General features: G+C 37.6%; 1 protein-coding gene across 2 annotated transcripts in view; it reads right to left on the minus strand.

Moving 5' to 3' along the window:
- Nucleotides 1-3,886: 3,886 nt before the first annotated feature.
- Nucleotides 3,887-19,595, minus strand: part of cpne5a (copine Va) — a 124,835-nt gene continuing 109,126 nt past the window's right edge. For both annotated transcript variants that reach the window (XM_012870671.3, XM_012870670.3), the window contains 4 exons: nt 15,426-15,528; nt 9,523-9,580; nt 9,217-9,290; nt 3,887-8,693 (listed from right to left, as the gene is read on the minus strand). In XM_012870671.3, the coding sequence (XP_012726125.1) occupies nt 8,505-8,693; nt 9,217-9,290; nt 9,523-9,580; nt 15,426-15,528 (424 nt within the window). In that variant the 3' untranslated portion in view covers nt 3,887-8,504. The remainder of the gene's footprint in view (nt 8,694-9,216; nt 9,291-9,522; nt 9,581-15,425; nt 15,529-19,595) is intronic.

The raw sequence follows: 19,595 nt of genomic DNA on the forward strand, positions 1-19,595 counted from the left end.
CACCCTATCCTGAGTTTATGTACAGGGACTGTCAAATTTTGTTCTGGATTATGCCTCTGCCAATCCAAAACATATTTTTTTCTTCTGGACTGATCCTCCATCCATCCATCCATTTTCTGACTCGCTTATCCCTCATGGGGTCGCGAGGGATGTTGGTGCCTATCTCCAGGATTCTCTGGACTGATCCAGAGAAACAAAATGTATTTGTATTAACATGTTTCTGAAACTTGAATGTTTCAGCTTGCATTTGGAACTGGGTATAATTTCACCTTCCAGGTGAAAAAAAACTATTCCATCTGAAGAACAACAATGATAAATTAACAACTTAATTTATCATGCCAGAGATGCCACTGCATACAACCATGGTGGATTAAGCAAACAGTGGTTCATACAGAAGACAAGATTTCACTCTTTTTTCACAGGGAAATATAGGAGAGCTTTGGAGAGAAAAAATGATCAGATTGTATGGAATTTTGTATGGTGAAATAAGTGTTGTGTGGCTGGAGATGTGTCTCACATGGTTGGAAGAGGAAAAAGGTTGTGCACAGGGTTCTGCGCATCTGTTGAGGCTAAGATGGGCTGGGAGTAATGTAAGCAGAGCTGCTTCCAGTTTTCTCTGACCTGGGGTGTGATTGGAGGAGGGCAGAAAGGCAGGTGAATGATTTCCAGGGAATCAGAAATAGGGCAGCTAGAGGAGATGCGAGGAAATCTTTAGCAGGAAGACGGCTTTCCAGAGAGGGAGTCTTAAGTGGAGACCTTGGGAAAAGCTAAGGATATCCTCCAGCTTGAAGGCTTTGAATCGAAGTCAGGGATGAACCTAAACTGGCTTCAGCTGGTGAGACCTGGTGCTGCCAGTCGTACCCTGCAGCAGAGATCACACAGAAGACACATGGACACACGTGCAGCCAGCACAAAGGCAATCAGATACGCCATTGTTACCGATTGTTTCAGTTCAGTGACTCGATGTAATCCGCTGGGTCTCCCTTAGATTTGAATAAAAAGCTGACCTGGATCAAATTAGATCAAATTAGAATATATATCTGACTTGGAATCTGTCTTTATGATTCGACTGAATTTAGTTTTTAGTTTTTCTTAAAGTGCCTTGAATTATCATGTTTGTTGTCCATGCTATATAAATTACCTGAATTAAACTGAGTTCTTGCCACGTGTACAAGGCAATTAGTGTGTGTCAGAAATTTCTAGGCTCCTTCTTTGTTGCTGTCTGCATCTTGGCAACCTCCTGGATAGGTCAGTCTTATATTAAGCACTTTGCATTGTCTTTGTACTGAAATGTGCTATACAATTTAATTTGCCATGTCTTGCCTTATGTCTTTGAGAAACACAACTTTTAGGAAAACATCAGTTTTGGTTTTATTTGTAAATATCATCTGTTACTGATGACTGTTTCAGGCCTAGTCCACTCGTAGCTGGATATCCCGGAAAACAAATACATTTTTATGCAGTTAGGCCTTTCTTCCACTCATAAACTTCATTTTACATCTCTTTACATCTCGGTTTTTGAGCCTGCATGTGTACATGACAAAACAACGTATAGGGTCTGACGCATCAAAGTCTGCAACAAATAATGTGCTGCTGACATCACATGTGTGACCATTGTTATAGACTTACATACAGTGGAGTAAAACTTTATGCTGTCATAGAGGCACTGATTTCAACGCTGGTTTTGTGATTGTTTACAATATGTGTCTGATAAATGTTAACCTGAACAATGTCACTGTTAATCTGCAGCAGGGGTGTCCAACTCCAGTCCTCGAGAGCCGTTGTCCTGCAACCTTTAGATTTGTCCCTGGTCTGACACGCCTGAGTCAAATAATCAGTTAATTAGCAGTACTCTGAAGAACCTGACTGCATACTGAGGAGCTAATTGTGCTATTTGATTCAGGTGTGTGTGGCCAGGGAAACCTCTAAAAGTTTCAGGACACCGGCTCTCAAGGACTGGTCTACAGCATCTGCGGTTCTTTCTTTCCAACTGATCTCAGTACCACACAGCATTTCCTGTCTTCACCTCTGCGTCGAGACTTTAAATTAAAAACCTAGATGGAACATTATGAACATTATAGTTGGTTTGGATGCTTTTTGCCTGTTTGCTTTTACAAGGCCCACTTTTCCAATATGTTGGAGGTCAGCCGTTTTACACCAACTCTCCCTCCCAATACAGACTCACAATGCTGTTCAACATCGCCATTGTTTAAAAGGAGGTGTAGGTTTTAGCTTTGCTGTACACTGCTCCCTATGCATCTGGTATGTTTAAAACAACGCTCAGTGGTGAAGTTGTATGGGTTTGTGTGGTTGAAAAGTTTTCTAAAATTTATCCTGTGTGTATGATATTACTTTTAAATACAATGTGGGGGAGATATATATTTTAATAGAGGCCTGACTATGTGTGTACAAGGCCATAATTGTAAAAGTAGTAACCCACCAGTTATCTATAATTGGTTTGTTTTTCAGGTAAATAGCAAAGGATGAATACAAAAACATTGTATAAAAGGGGGATCTCCTTGTGCATGTATGTATGGGCTCTCCCTGGGTACTCCATTGCCCAAAATATCAGCATATTGGGTTTTTAGGTACCTCTATATATTTCTTAGGAGGGAGTTTATGTTGGATGGTTGTTTGGCTCTGTCTTGGCCCATGTAGCCTTATACAGGGCTGTCTCAGAAAATTAGAATATTGTGATAAAGTTCTTTATTTTCTGTAATGCAATTAAAAAAACATGAAATGTCATACATTCTGGATTCATTACAAATCAACTGAAATATTGCAAGCCTTTTATTGTTTTAATATCGCTGATTATGGCGTACAGCTGAAGAAAACTCAAAAATCCTAACTCAAAATATTAGAATATTTCCTCAGACCAAGTAAAAAAAAAATTATAACAGCAAAACAAAATCAAACATTTGAAAATGTCCATGAATGCACTCAGTACTTGGTTGGGAATCCTTTTGCACAGATTACTGCATCAATGCGGCGTGGCATGGAGGCAATCAGCCTGTGGCATTGCTGAGGTGTTATGGATGCCCAGGATGCTTCAATAGCGGCCTTTAGCTCATTTGCATTGTTGGGTCTGGTGTCTTTCAGCTTCTTCTTCACAATACCCCACAAATTCTCTATGGGGTTCAGGTCAGGGGAATTGGCAGGCCAATCAAGGACAGTAATGCCATGGTCAGTACACCAGTTACTGTGAGAATCTTGTCGTCTCTTAACCACTACCATACATGTGATTTAGTTTACTGAACCAAGCTGAGTGTTTTTCAAGGCTCAGGAAACCCTGCAGTGTTTCGAGTTAATTAGACGATTCAAGTGATTAGTTGAATAGCCTACTAGTATAATTTTTCACGATATTCTAATATTTTGAGATAGGATATTTAGGTTTCTTAAGCTGTAAGCCATAATCAGCGATATTAAAACAATAAAAGGCTTGCGATATTTCAGTTGATTGTAATGAATCCAGAAGGTATGACATTTCATGTTTTTTTAATTGCATTACAGAAAATAAAGAACTTTATCACAATATTCTAATTTTCTGAGACGGTCCTGTAATAGGCTGGCAACCTTTCCAGGGCTCATCCTGCCTTTTGTTCCTTTGACTAATGTTAATAGGCAGCAATATTCCTGGAAGATAAGCAGGTGTAGAAAATGGATGGTTGATCTCACGTTTACATAAAAACAATCTGGATTTTATTTATTAGATGTGTGTACTTTTGAGATCCATTTTTCCTCCTTAAAATGTGTGCTCAACATTATACATCAATGGTGTCTTATACATCATAAGAGAGTAGTATGCTCAAAAACTGTCAAAAGTCCCTTGTTGTGTAACTCATTCCATGTCTCCTAGTTTTAAAGAAAAGCCCACACCACTTTCTGCCAAAGTTATCAATAGTTTATTAATCTTCAGTTAAGGCAATCCATTACAAAGCATTTCACAAACCACAGTATGACGACAGTATTGTGTCTAACACTTGGTTTGGAAAAACATTTTTCAGCATGCAAGTCAGAGATCAAAAGAGGTATGTAAACAACCTGGGTTAAAACAGTTAAAACAGGAGCAGTGGCAATAAGAACCCATTCAGTATGTATCAGATAGGGACATAATGGAAAGAAAGCATAGATGCAACATGCTGGAAGAGGCCATTATCTCTGAACAGTGCCCGATGTCACAAATAAAGCCGGTGGGAGATGCATTAATCAGGTGAAATGAAGATAAACCACCAAACGTCCTGCCACCTTGGCACAAACATGCACTTTGTCTACAGAGGCTAAAGTTCAACAACTGAACACATGTTGGCACTGGACATTCCTCATACAGGGTTTATATACAAAATTAGAGTTCAGCCTCTAAGACCAGCTAAAAAGAAATTACAGACAAATCAACTTCCACCAGAGAAAATAAATTGCTCTGCTGCGGAAAAAAATAACTAAGAAATGTTTCACAATTGCATAAGAGTGATCACCACATTTGCTTGGTATTTTTTTTTTCTGGGTTCCCTGTAAGGATGTCATACGCCTTGGGGAAAAAACTAAAACCTTTTATATTCTTAGATGAGGTGCACATAAAAAACATTGAATCCTAGTTCAACTGATTTGGTGTCACAATAAATCCACCAACTCTGTCTGAAAAGTGCACATGTTAATGCTCTCTTTTCTCTCTTGTTGTCACAGACTATGACCTGCATATTTATCCACAATTATTTGCTCCGGGCTGCTAAATGTTCATATTATGAGAAATGAGGAGTCTGACTGAGAAACTAAACCTTTTATCAAAATTTAAACTGTCAAATGATGATAAGCTGATACATTTTATTTCAGAAGTGTACATCAGTTGTTTTATTTTGGACTAGATGGCTTTCCATAGAGGTATTCTGGTATTTATGAGTGTTATGTAACTTGATAGCCTTGTTTGAGGTCAGATGAAGCCGTTACTTTGGCAGTAGATTAAACTCTGCTTTGTCTTCCGAGGGAAAAATTTAATTACTGCAGAAAAACTTAAAAGGGCGAAGAAGGGAAATAAAACGAGGTTCTGGGCTAACCCTAAAATGAGTTTAGTGCCTCTGGAATGAGACTCATCAGACTCTTTCAGTTCCCCGAGAGCACTTATAACAGAATGAGTTAAAGAACAGGAAACGGCAAAGAAAAATCCTTACATAAACATCAAAAAAATGCACTCACATTCTGTGACAGTAGACTATAAACCTGTGTAAACATTGCCTGTCTACTGTCATTCAACAATACTTCAGATAGAAATAAGATAAAAAAAAATCTGTTAACAAACAGAAAACACAAAATAATAGATTAATGAAACCCATGAGTGCTGTCTTTGTACAAAAGTCGATGCAAATGGCAACAGCTGGATTGTAAACAAATCTTGGTTTTAAAAAGTTTACAGCAAAGCTTAGCAACTACTTCAAATATCATTTGTGAGGAGCCGTAGGTATAAAAGATGCATGACGCTGATGGAGACGGAGTGACTAAACTGCTGCCACTGTGACTGTCCCAATCTGGAGGTTTTATCATCGCCAACATTTTCTATGTATATATGTCAAACACCTGGGTAAACTGAATCTGGATATGTTTTTAATACAGTAGGCACATCTGGGTCAAGATATCGAGTGACCGGGAGAAGGTAAACTGTGAAGTAATGTTGTATATGCATCTTCTGAAACATAAGGTCATGAACAAGGATGTATCAACAGCTGTCTGAAATGGAAATTGCACAACAAAAATTTAACTATTATTATTGGCACAACTGGAGAGGTGAGTAAAAAGTCTTACATTGCTTTATCTTTTGCTGCATAGGCATAATCTCACGCTGAAGAATTTTGAAAAATCCACATTTTTGTTTTAGTACATTTATTCAGGGGGTTAAATGTCACACTTTAAGACGTTGTGGTTAAAAAAAAAACATACCAGTGATGCTTAATGGCATGACATTTCCTATAAAATACAGTAAACATAACTGATTTTTGTTTATGCTTTAATCTTGTTAATTGATTAGTGTTTTGACAATTTACAAACGTATCTTTTTCTGTTTTGCAAAATTCTGCACAAGTAAGTTAAGTTCCTAAACTAGTCCAAATCCACTGATAGAGCCACAACTAAGTTTAGAATAGAACAGAATAGATGTATAATTTATTGTCCCACACTGAAGAGATTCAGGTGTACCAGCAGCAAAGTGAAAGGCAAATGGAGCATGCAGATACACACAAAGGTTTAAAAAAATATGAATAAGGATAAGAGACTGTATAGTAAGGGCCAATTTATGACATTAGAAAAAAAAAACATAATGTATAGTCATTAGTTATTAAACAGCATACTTCAAGTATACATTAAGAAGTGTGCAACTGAGAAGGGTCTTTTTTAAGACCATCGATCAACTCACCAAATAGTTGTTTGGGAGGATTTTCAGATATATCAGAAAGAACATTGCCCTTTAATCAAATGCATACTAAGAGTTTACAAAAATAAAAAAAATAATAATAAATAAATAACTGGAACATGAACTGTGTGCTCAGGTGAGATAAAGATCTCTTTTTTCCCGTATGAAATAGTGGTCGGATGTGGGAAAAGGGAACTCACGCCAACTGTTGAGTTATGGTGGAGAATCTGTTAGATGAAGGGCTTGTTTCTTTTTCAAAGGCCCAGAGCACCTTCTTAGAGTGAATGGCGACGAGATTTGCATCATTGGTCCTTTTAAAATGATCCAAAGCATTTGTTCAAGTCAGCACAGAAAGGGTTCACCAGATACAGTGAAATACAATCTGTTTTCTCAGTCCCTAGACCCAAATCTTACGGAAAACATACACTGTTTTCTCAAAGGTATTGGCTCAACCCTCTAAATAGTTAAATTCAGGCTTAAAGGTTGAATCTTTTTCAACAATAGTCAGTGTGAGATCATGCTACTGCAGTGAAAGCTTAATATAGTTTTGTTTATATATCCTAACTAGGGAGATAGAAAAGTGTGAAGGGGGTTGCATGAACTTTAATTAGATTGAGATTTAAACACGCTGTCAAAGTAAAACAGTGTAAGCTTTAAACTCTGTCAATGATAGTTGGGACAAAATAATTATCGAAAAAATACATATGTAGGGATGCACAATTGTAAGGACAACACTGGACCCTGACTGAGTACAGTCAAGCTTTAGCCAGGCTCAGGCTGCTCAGTTTAACACTCCAAGTAATCATTGTTTTTGTTAAATAACTGAAGAAAAAAAAACATTCACATGCACACACTTAAAGCCAAGTTATCTCTGGTCAAGGATTTCTGATTGCTCAGACCCCACTCAAGAAAATTCTAATACATTAAGGAGAAAATAATGGGAGCAACTTGACATCAGCGTTTCAAAAGTAAATCTGGAGGATCCTTTAAATGTGCCAAACATGATTCCAGATAATGAGGTGTCACAGCAACAAATATAATGGGAAGAAACACAAACAGTAAGATGGCAAAAAGAGTCTCGCTTAAGCACAATTGACTTATTTGCATACAAATAACAAAAATTGGGATGTGCTAGGCATTGCGCAGTTATTTTTATGTAAACATCCTTCTCATTATGATAAGCAAAATATAGTTTAATATATAAGTTTATATATTGCAAATAAGGATTTGGTCTAAAACGCTAGAAGACAACATTAAACCTCAGTTAAAATCTAATCTGTCATCCTTCCCAGGATTGTAGCGGTGGTAGGATTTTTTTTTTTAAATAAAAGTATTTAGTTAAATAATATGAATTGTGCTTTTGTCTTGACAGTAATTAGTGCATTCTGTTTATATAAAGATTAGAAATAGCTTTAAGACATGAAAAATCTGTATGGTAGTAAACTATGTTACGGCTTGCGATCAAAAAAGAAAAATGACCCATGAGTGAAAATGATTCCTAAAATGTTATAGATTTTATCACATGCTTCTATGTTACAGTCTTTATCAAAGTAGAAATGGGGGAATTGCTTTCTTTATGCTCATCACAAAATATAAGATGGAAAACTCCTGGGTATATGCTATGAGTTCAATCCACCCCCCAATAAAATCTCCTGAAAGAAATAAATTATTTATGTAATATATTGGTAAATAAAATAAAAATTGGTATTCATAAGGGGTTCCTAGATTAACACGTAAACTCAAAAAAAGGTATCACAAACATAATACAAACTGGCACATCCTAATATGTGTATGTCTTCAAACAGGCGTCCTTCTACAGGTTCACTTTCTGTTACATTGCCACTTTTGACAGGTTTGACAGCAAACATCTATACCTTCCTTTTACACCGCTTTCCTCTCAGTGCTCTCAGAGAGGAAAAAAAAAAACATCCTGATTATCAACAAGTTCCTCTCCAGCTGTCTCACTGCTCCAACTCACCATGGAGTTTTACTCTGTGTGTTTCGCTGGGGTAGAAGTGCCCCGAAAGCATTTCCACTTTCTGCTCAAAGAATCATTTGCATGAATCTGAAAGGTGCACCATCCAGGGCAGTGCCACGTGGGAGGCATGGATCAAACGGACTCCGTCTCGGGCTGAACACAGGATGTGTAAGCTGGGGGCAAAGGGCAGGGTTTGATGGCTCTGCTCTTCATGTAGGAGATCAGCTGGTCAGGGATCTCCGCCAGAACGTCTTTGGCCAGCCGTGCCATGCTGAGGACGTGGTTACCTGTGCGGTCCATGTAGTCTCTGAATGGTACAAACTGTGACACAACAAAGAATAAAATCATCTTTTGTTTTCTACATTATATTGAGTTTCTGCCTGCAGTTACCTTTTGCTGCTGCTATTAGGAATGCATGATACTGAATGTTTCCCAGCAAATTGGTTCACATTAATTTAACCTAATTTTTGCGTAATTAAGTACATATCTGGTTGAAAACATTTGTTTGCATGCAGTGTATATATATTTATGGAAACCTGTGCCCTTGTTGTGATATTTCTTGACAAAGTTGACATTTTTAAAATGAGAAAAGCCTTTCAAATATGGGAAGTCTGAGTCATTAAGATAATTATATATATAGGAGCTTAAGTAGAATAATTTCTTTGTGTTTAAGCTCCTCGGGTGGAAGTAAGCTTTTATGGAAATAATTGACATGAAGATGTGCACTGGATGAACTTGTACATGTTTAGATACCGAAAAAGAAACATATACAACACTTTTCATCCTTTTTGCCAATGGAAAATTGATTTGATGCAAGAGGGAAATGCCATTGAAAACATCTTACCTGGACGATGTCTCTCTCTGCCAGCTTCCCCCGGGATGAGATTCTGACATCATCTCCATCCAGCTCAACCATTGCTACAGAGACGGAAATATCTTAATCATATAAGCCCAATTATGCTGTGGTATTAAATGGATACACGTCTATATTTTGTTGAATGAGTCTTTAGGAAAGGCAAAATTATGTTGATGCTAAAATTTATAGTTTTTGGTAACACTCATTCTTTTGTAAATAGCTTTAATTTGTTGAATTTTGATGGAGCAGGATAACAATAATAAGGACGATATCTTCTTTTGTTAGTTTTCTCACCATCAAACTCAGCTTGGCCAACTCCAACAATGATGATAGACATCGGGAGTTTTGCAGCCTGTCATAAAAGCAGAAGAATCATCATCACTCAGTGAGTGTAGGAGGAGTCACGTGAACACATATGTATAATTTTCAACTAGTGCACAACTATTTCATATCTCTTATTGTTGCATAGGTTTGTAAGGAAACACACTTTCCAGCTTGGACCGATACAAAATGCTGTTGCATATTTTCCCTAGCAACAATACACAGTACTTCATTTTCATGTTGCTCATGTCAGTAAACCTAGAGGAAGCTGGATTGAGAGCAAGATGCATCACTTCCAACCAAGTTTATCAAGCTTGTCAGCGTCAGTGTTTTAAATGATCCTTTTTATGCAATACTTTTCACATCCATCCATCCATCCATCCATCCACCCAGTTCTACATCCTCCAAATGAAAAACAATATAATATCAAAGGAACCAACAACTACTACATAAAACAGATGTTTGAACTCCAAAACATGCATCAACAGCATTTATGTATTTTTAAAGCTTTCATTTTACCAGGAACTCCCTTGAAACTGACCTGGCCAAAAGGCTCACAGGTACATCACACAAAGGAAAATGAATGAGTGAATGAAAAGGATCACATCAATTTGCCTAAAAACAACGTGCAAAGTAAATTGCATGGAAACCAATGTTGTGATATTTGTTGACAAAGTGGACATTTTTAAATAAGAAAAGCCTTTCTATATGGGAAGCTTCAGTCATTAAGATCTTTTTATGTACAAGAGTTTCAGCAGAAGGAATTCTGCTGTTGATTGTTGTCCAGGACAGGCAAAATGTCTTCAAGAAACAAAAAAGAAGCCTAGTTGCCTTCTTCTTAAACACAAAAAAAGTTACAAAATAGATATATAAAAGTAATAAGACTTAGTGACATAAAAGAGAAACAAGTCCTACATTGCAGATTTAAAGTACCTGAGAGTATCCACGATTTGTGGGGGAAAAAAACTATAGTCCTTAGGTCTCACATATCTTATTCATGATACTAGCACAAATCCTCCACAGTTTGCTGTGGAAAAACCCAGTAATATCTGTATTTTTAACTCCAGCCTAAACAAAAATTGAAGTTTAATATGGATGTTTAATAAGGATCATATTCTTAACTGTGGTTCAGATACATGCACTTAAACCACAGCACCGCTGTTCAAAATATGAAAGCTCTGGCATAAATGAATGAATGAATATGTGCTTGTGGTAAAAATGCATTTGCAGGGTGAAAGTAGGTCAGGCTTCCTGGAAAAACCTCCCCCAGGGAAAGGTCTGTCACAGATAGGAGTAAATAGACTTTGGAGGACCACCCCCTTCATGGTCTTTATCAATTTCCCCCTTCCAACTCTTTTTCCATTTTTATCTTTTTCGCCTGATTCGTTCCTCAAGAACTATCCCACTTGCCCAAAAAATACATATTCAATTTACCCTTCTTCCCCTTCAGGTCCCACAAGCACATACTGTACCTATAAATGCCAGATCAAATCCTCCTTTCCGAGCTGAATTATTCAGTCTACACCATTTGTTACTTTGCTTGTAATGTAAAGTCACTCAGCGGACCTGGCTCCAACATGAGTTCAGACTCACTGCTCTCACAGCGGAAGACCACAAGGATAATCTGAAGATATACCATATGTGATAATAAACATTTAAGTCAACAATAAATAGCTGCTGTGACTAGTGACAAAAACCCTAATGCATGGAAATTAACTGCTACAATAGTTATTTTGCTTTTTTAAGACTTTTTCGTTTTTTGTTAAAGTACTACTATGTCAGAAGGAGATTTTTAAATCTAGCTTGAAATGAAAACCTATGAGGTGGATTGTAATAGTTGTAGACAAATAAGATCAGTAGAAATTGAAGGTATGGTGACTCGCTGAAAAACTGATACGTGCAGAAATGCTTGGCTTCTTTAGAGCAGACCTGAAAATGTTTTTATTTGAAGCAGTTTTGAATGAAAGGTTCTGCTTAGTGAGCTGTTTGAAGTGTGAGATTGAAGGTTAAATATGGTTTTAAATTCAAACTAAATTGTGAATTTGAATTTAATTATGCATTTAATACTTGTGTTTTTGTTATTTGTCGCTTTTATTCAACAGTTTTAAGTGTTTGACATATGAAGCTCTGAATTCAAGCAAATTCATAGCTTTTCTCTTTTTTTGGCATTCATTTTATATCCTGTAAAACACTTAGGTTTGCCTTGTGTATAAATGACACTATAAAAATGAATTTGCATCACCTTACAATAGCTCTCTCTCTCTTAAGGTGTGTTTGTGGTATGGATCACCCTCATACTGTTTAGGTGTAAAGGAAATAATGAACATTACAGGTTTTGACAAACTACAGTGGCTCAGATGAATTCATGTTGATTCATTTTGAGGAATTTCTACTGAGAAATCTTGCAACTCCTGTTTTCACTTAACAGGAAACTCACCAGCATCCATTACCATCCTGTTGGGATATTTTTCAGTTCCATTCTTTATTAAAATTTGGTATTTTGATAAATATGAGAAAACATATTTGTGAAATTTCAAAATAGTAATAATAAATAAAAAATATTACTTGTTATTATAAACGTTTTTACAGGTACATCTAAATAAACAAAAAAAATCTGATATATGTTTTAACATTTTTTCTTTTAATATCTAGAGTAATTACACAGAATGATACAGTTTAAGTGTTTATTTCTGTCATTTTAATTAGTCAAAGCCCCAAATGGGGAGAGACGCAGATGTTTTCAAGACATTGGCTCCAGCTGTCCAATTCCCTGTGCTAAGCCTCTCCAAAGCATCTTACAAGGGCTAAGGTGAAACAAAGCTAGACATTAACTCAGTGGTCCAAAGTCCTTCTTTCAGATAATAGTAAATTTTGCAATTTATTTAGCAAGCAAGGTCCCAGAGTTTTGTCATCTACTGGTCCACAGTGTTTTTTTCAAGTCCAAAGTCAGCGTAGCCATCTAACTTGCGGAGTGTTTAATTTAGCCCTCAGCTGACGAGTCTGATGAAGATAATGATTTAATTTTCAAGCAGGACTTGACACCTGCTCGCACAGCCAAAGGTACCAATACTTGCGTTAATGACCGTGGCCCCGCCATGCTAAACTGGCTGACAGTCTTGCCTGACATAAACCCCACAGGTAATCTCAAAAGGAAGCTGAGAGACACCAGAGCCAGCGATGCAGAGGAGTTGAGGGCCACTATTAAAGCAACCCGGGCTTCCTGAACACCTCAGCAGAACCCGATCCCATGGTGCACTTATGCAGTAATTTATACAAAAGGAGTAGAGAGGAAGTATTAAAGTGTATATACCATACAGTACACAGACATACCTTTCAGAAGGCTTCCATTTCTGTGTGAAAAATCTGATGTAATATCAACATTTTCAGAGGAACTGTAATCAATCGAACGTGTTGCTTGTTTGGTTCAGATGTGAATGCAGACTTAATTTGTAAAGTATATGAATTTCTTTTTAAATTTAAGTCCATTGTTCTCTGAGTTATATAGTTAAATGGGTGCATTGTTCCATTGTATATCCATCAGCATCACTAAGTGATTGAGAAATGCCACTGGGATTTTGTACTTCCACTGAGATGCTCAATACATTTTTAGGACTGGCTCATCATATCATGATCCAGACACTGTTAAAATGATAAAAAGTGAAACATCTTTCTGTTCTTCTTTGATCACTTTAACCCCTGTGGTGTTTGTGGCTTAAATGATTTAACTTTAACCTGACAACAAAATTGGAAGCAGATTCTATGATGAAAATCCACTCAGCTGGGCATGCTGAATTGTTGGAGTGGAAGAAATCAAAGGGATGTCCAACCAAATATTTTGATTAATTCTGAAAATAATTTGGACACACTCATAAAATATGTATTGTGCATTGAACGTTCAGCCCTAGATGGTCAAGTGATCATTGGGTTTAGAGAAAGAAAGAAAATACTATAATTGTATTGCATAAAATAACTTACTCTGTTTTTATGCAGTAGCATACCATTCATTTTACACGCATTATTTTGATGCATGCATATTAAGGGAGCTTTATACACTCCTGATCAAAATCTTGAGTTAAAATGTTTTAATTGTTATTAGACCAAAGGTTGTGAGCAGGTAATTTATTGAAAACAACAATTTAACTCTAATAGACTGTTCATCAGCTAATCAAAAGTTCAAAAAGTTCAAAAAAAGCGTTCTGAAACAGAAAATAAGGTCTCAAAAACTGACTCAGTAATGAGTAACTCCACCATTATTTTTGATCACTTGAAAATTTTGCTTTGGCATACTTGATGCAAGTGTTTCCAAAAGGCTAGTGGGAATGTTGCTCCAAGGGGTGGAGATAACTTCACAAAGAGCTTCTACTGTCTGCAACTGATGTCCACTTTTGTAAACTTCCCTTGGTGCTAAACAGGCAATTTTGTGGCATTGAAGGAGATGTGGCCTTTGAAGACATTTCTATCATTTAAAGCCCTTCTCTCGCAGATGCCATCTGATGGTTATTGGGCTGCAATCAGCACCAGCACCTTAATTTGGGATGAAGATAGTCCCGTGTTTTGACAGACTGCCATTCGGATCCTCCGGCTCAGCACCAATAAGGTGAGGTTTTTTTTGGGTCTACTACTTTGATTTTTTTTTTTTATTCCATAACCCTGAGAATCTTTTAAAAAATGCTAAATGACTGTCTCACTGCGTCCAACCTCAGGAGCGATGGCACGTTGTGAGAGGCCTTGTTTATGCAGCTCAACAATCCCACCACATTCAAAGACGGTGAGCGTTTTTGCCTTCGCCATCAAGAGATCTTCACAGTGTGATTACTTGACAGGAAATGAAATGGCAGATTTTGATCAGCTGATGAACAGCCTACTTGAGTTAAATTGTTGTTTTCAATAAATTACCTGCTCACAACTGTTGGTCTCTTGTTCCCATAATTTATTTTTTCATTTTGAAGCTCTACTTAGAAACCCTCTTAAGATCCAACAGTGCAAAATGCAAATTCATGCCATTTTTTAACTTGTCTTAAGATTTTGATCAAGAATGTAGATGTGGCATTACTTACTATTTCACAAATTCTTCCTTTCTAGACCCACATAAATCACATTTTTAAATGTCAACATAGGTAGCAAAATAGCAAACAGTGTGACACCAGGTCTAGTATGTGCTATCTGGGATGATCTAAAATGTTACAAAATATTGAAGAAAAAAAAACATGCTACAGAGAATATTATTGCAAATAATTTTCTCTTTAGTGATTCATCTCTGCAGAACGAAGCCTGAATGTAAAAGCATATCCAGGCATTAGCTCTGTAGACAGAAGAGGGAGAATCCTGGTCCCAGCAGGAGTGAGTCAGATCAGGTTGAACAGAGAGCAGAGCAGCAGACAAGATCTTAAAAGGAAGGTGTGGCTGTTCGAAAAGTTTGATTAACAGTCGCAAATTCCCTTTAAACCCAGTCTGCTGGGGGTCAGAGCGTAGTTGCTGGGAGGGTTTACCTGGTCGACGATTATTCCTGTACAAACATTATCTCAAAAGCAGCTTTGGTGTCAAGATACAAAAAGACATACGGAACCCAAATTAAGAGCAAAAAGAGAATTAAATACTTATTAAAAAGTCATTTTACATTATCAGCAGTCTGAAGCTCTCAGTGAGAAGGAGAAGTATTGGAGTTTTTAAATTACAGGGTCGGAGAAAAGTGCAGCAGAAGTCCGACTAAAAATCCTCCAGATCTTCCACTTGGCTTATAAACCCTAAAAGTAACAGAACAGCCTGAAAGCTGCACTGAAGTAAACTAAAAGCACCTGAAATGCCGGTGGACCACATCACAGCGGAACACATGGAGAGACATAAACATCCCCCAGGTAGTGTGGAGCAGCACTTACATTGACTATGGCCTCCTTGGTCTGAGCCATGTCTGATATTACTCCATCTGTAATGATGAGCAGGACAAAGTACTGAGATCCGTCCTGCACAGCCGCTGCATACCTGGGTCAGAAGAATAAAAAGCAGAGTGTGAGCCGCTGAAGAATAAAATAGAGTTTGAACAATGTTTAAAAGATGTGCAAACCTTTGCACCAAACAATGAGATTGGCAGAAACAAGTAAAGGGAACATCTAAGAGCTGCAAAGAAGTAACCACTGTGTCAAATCTATCAAGAAGTGCATTAAAAAAACATGTCTCTGCATTGAGTGAGTGACACACAGATGTAATATAAACATGTAAAAAGCTAAAATATTCTGTATAGCTTCTTACATCTCAGAGGTCTTTACAGATAGTATGACAGAACCCATTAGAAATACCACTGTGAGGGTGTCCTAGTTTCAGTTGCCCATTGCTGGCTGCCTCATGAATAATGCATTCTACAGTTTATGCAATCGCAGCAGTCTTATTCTTTAAGAACATTATTGATTGCCCAGCACCAATAGGACCAGCTTTGATGAGCGTGGAGAGGACAAAAACAAAGCTGATCATTGCAGGTATGAAGGACAGGTCAGAGGTGAGCTCACCACTCCATCCCCACCAGTCTGACTGTGAGATGCTGACATTTTAATCAAAGAGCGTTCACCGATGGCGACAACAGCATGAGCGATGAGCAGTGTTTAGAGATTAAAGAGACATTTGACCTCCTCTGTTTCTTTACTATAGCTTAGGCCGCGTTCGGTGGACATCTTTAAGAATATTATCAGTTCTAGGGGCAGAGCCAAACACAGGTTTCTAAATTTATCAGACACCGAAGGAGAAGATTAGAAGTATGAAACATTTATCACCCTGTTTTATATTTCATAAACTGCATGTATCATACATCAATGTTGTTTAATGCTTTCACATCATATGCTGCTGTATTCAGCCACATAAAAAAAATAATCATCACCAGCAACAGATGTGGCAGCATGTGCTTTATCATGTACAATGTGAAGTTACTATTTTCTTTCCTGGTTTTAAGATGGCTTGTTTTAGTTCTACTGCAGAGTTTAGTGTCTCTTTAATTATTTAATATCTTTGTAAAAGTGGGTTTCATTTGACTCATATTTACGCATTAGCCTTGGAGAGAATAAAACAAATGCAGAACTTTATGATGAATTTCAGTGGCTTCAACCCGAGCCTATTCGCAACCATAATGTGACGTTTTAATATGTATTAAAGCCTTCTGGGTTGTTTTTTATGCCTACATTTTGTACTTGGAATACAATAACATGGCCTTTGGGGGATTTTGTTCTTGTAAGATTTGGGTTTGGTTTATTTGTCCTGCCAGTTCTGCTTTTTGTGTTGATAACACCCTAATATTCTTCCAGTACATGGTTGATTTTGGAGATTAATTGTTTGTTTAGCACTAAAATAGCTCCCTCATCCTTTCCGGGGAAAACAGGCCAAAAAACGTAAAACACTAATATTAATACTTATATTTTTGGGGCAATATTTTTGCAATAATAAAACATAAAAACAGGTTTTACATTTGCTATTTATTTTTTGTTGGCTTGTGACTACTTTTTTGGTGGAGTGTAAGAAACTGATTTAAACAGCTTTGTGCTCAAAGGCTTTTAAATTAAGTTCAGGAGGGGTGTTAACTTTTGGGAGAACATCAAATTTAATATAGGGCTGTCATGAACAGTTGTTTTAGTAATCGATTATTCTATTGATTACTCTGATGATTAATTGAGTAATCAGATAAAAAAATTGACAATATGCAGATTTTTCACATAATTACTTAGGCTTATTTTATGAGTAATAGAAATAAAGGAAAAAAATAATAATTGCAATTCTTTTTGGAATAACAAGGATAAATCTGCAGCTAAAAAGTTCTAGGATCAAAATGTTAACATTAATACAGTGCTAGCTGCCACTATAGTAAAAATGGTCACAAACAAAAAAATGCATATAGTTTTACTTGCATATTACATTCTGGATTTTTTTTTTTAGATCACAAAGCATAATTTGATTCATATGAAAAAGAACCCTTCTAGTGTACTTTAGGGCCAAGTTAAACTCTTATTTTTTTTAGTCCACAAAAAGGCAATAAAATAAGTACACGTTCACCAAAAGGTAAACAGTTCATTTAAATTCAGGCATAAATACTGCCTTTTTCAAACTAGTGTTTCCTATGTTTAATATAATAGAAATACCTTTACTGTCCCACAGTGGGGAAATTTACGTGTGACAGTGGCAAAAACAGGTGGTTCTAGACACCAGACTTACACACAAGATTAATAAATATGGGAAAAGATAAATTAAAAGTTAAATTGCACAGCAGAAGAGAAAGAAAATTACAATGTGATTATTAATAGATAATAAGGTATAAATTAGGTGTCGAAGTTAAAAATTTAAGAAAATTTGATTTACAAGACAATGTATCATTTTAGTCAAATGTTTTTGTTTTTTGTTGCACAAATTAACAAAAAACTCCAAAGACATCCACAGAAAAGAACCAGAACCAAACTCTCCTCTTAAGTGACAGCTCTGATATGTCTCTGCAGGTTTTCAGTGGAACCTGCTCTTGAAGTTATTCTCATTATGCAGTGAAGGAGCTCTGCTTTGTTATCCCCAACATATTTAAACCAGATGCTTTGTTTTCTTCTGTCCCTCATAGTTAATTTTACAGAACAACCTTACAAACTCACCCTCTACTCACAGCTACAGTCGCTGCACCCCTCTCTGTTTTCACATAATGGTATGGTCCTCAAGTGAATGCCGAATTTTATTATTCATCTGATGAATTGTGACAGCCCTTATTTAATATCCTGTTTTTACCCTATATTTTACTGCTTCCCCATCATATCACCACTTTAGCTAGGTGGGGGGTTTGAGTTAGCCTCGTGAGACCATCCTGATCTCGCGAGGTTTCAAGGTTTCACTCGCAGATCAGTCTGGATACCCTCCGTTGAAGAAAATTTGGAGCCGTTCACCAAACGAACGTCCAATCAGCGTTGGCTTTGAGGCGGGTTGAGGTGTGACGCAACGGGAAGCGCGTCAGTTCAGTCTAAAGAACATGGCGGCTTCAGCCGATGAAACTAGCGTTAGCGCGGCTATCGAGCAAGTTTTATCGGAATTACAGAGTATTTCTTTGCTGAGCTAACGAGCCTTTACTTGCAGCAGCAAGAGTAGCTTGGCTTGTGGTTGTGTTTTCGTCGTCGCTCTGTTACGAGCGACGACGAATCTGATTGGTTTATTTGGCCCGTCTATCACCAACATAGGCCAATCAGCTAACCAGTATTTTCGCCCCTTCCCAAAATTACTTCAACGGAAGGTTTCCAGATGGATATGCGGAGCAAATCCATCTGGCGGAGTCAGGTAAGGTTTGAGTACCCCATGTCCTGGGCTTCAGCCTCTGGGGACAGGTTAGACCTAACGTGATTTTGTTCTTTCGATTAAATGGTAGACCACAAGAAAAGATGAACTTCTCCCTGGTTAGCGAGACCAGGGAGCCCTCCTGGAGTCGGACAGGCTTCCCAATGAGTGTTTGTGGCGGCTCAACAAGGCTCAGCCCGAAGAAGTTACAAAAGGTGAGGTGAGGACCAGTACCAAGGCATGTTAATTTTTCGGTGGCATAATCTGGCATTAGGGAAAGGAACCTTCGCCTCACTGGCGAGTAAGGATCTGGAGCTGGGGTTTGAGGTTGAGTTATGCCAGCTGAATATAGATTGACAGACCTCTTTGTGCAGCTTAGCCCCAGAAAGCCAACTTCTGGAGAGGAGCAGGACTTCTACTCTCAAGTTTTCCCAGGAACAGCTATTTGCGGCTTAAGGCTGAAAGAGGGAGGGTTGGACTGTGCTTATGTACTACACGGCAGTTCAGATTACCTAGCGCTCTTGGACTCACTGGAGGAAGTCCTGAAAGGGGAGCCATCTAGGGGTTCTAGGGTCTGACTTCAGACTTCAGTGCCCATGTGGGCAAAGATGGTGCTACCTGGAGAGATAATTGGGAGGAACAGTCTCCCAAGACTGAATATCTGTAGTGTTCTGCTATTGGACTTTTGTGCTATGTGTGGGATATAAAAAAAAACATGTTTGAGCACAAGGTTTTCATGAGTGGATTTGGTATCTGGCCACCTTGGGCCA

The sequence above is a fragment of the Fundulus heteroclitus genome, chromosome 1, assembly GCF_011125445.2.
Source record: "Fundulus heteroclitus isolate FHET01 chromosome 1, MU-UCD_Fhet_4.1, whole genome shotgun sequence".
Lineage (NCBI taxonomy): Eukaryota > Metazoa > Chordata > Actinopteri > Cyprinodontiformes > Fundulidae > Fundulus > Fundulus heteroclitus.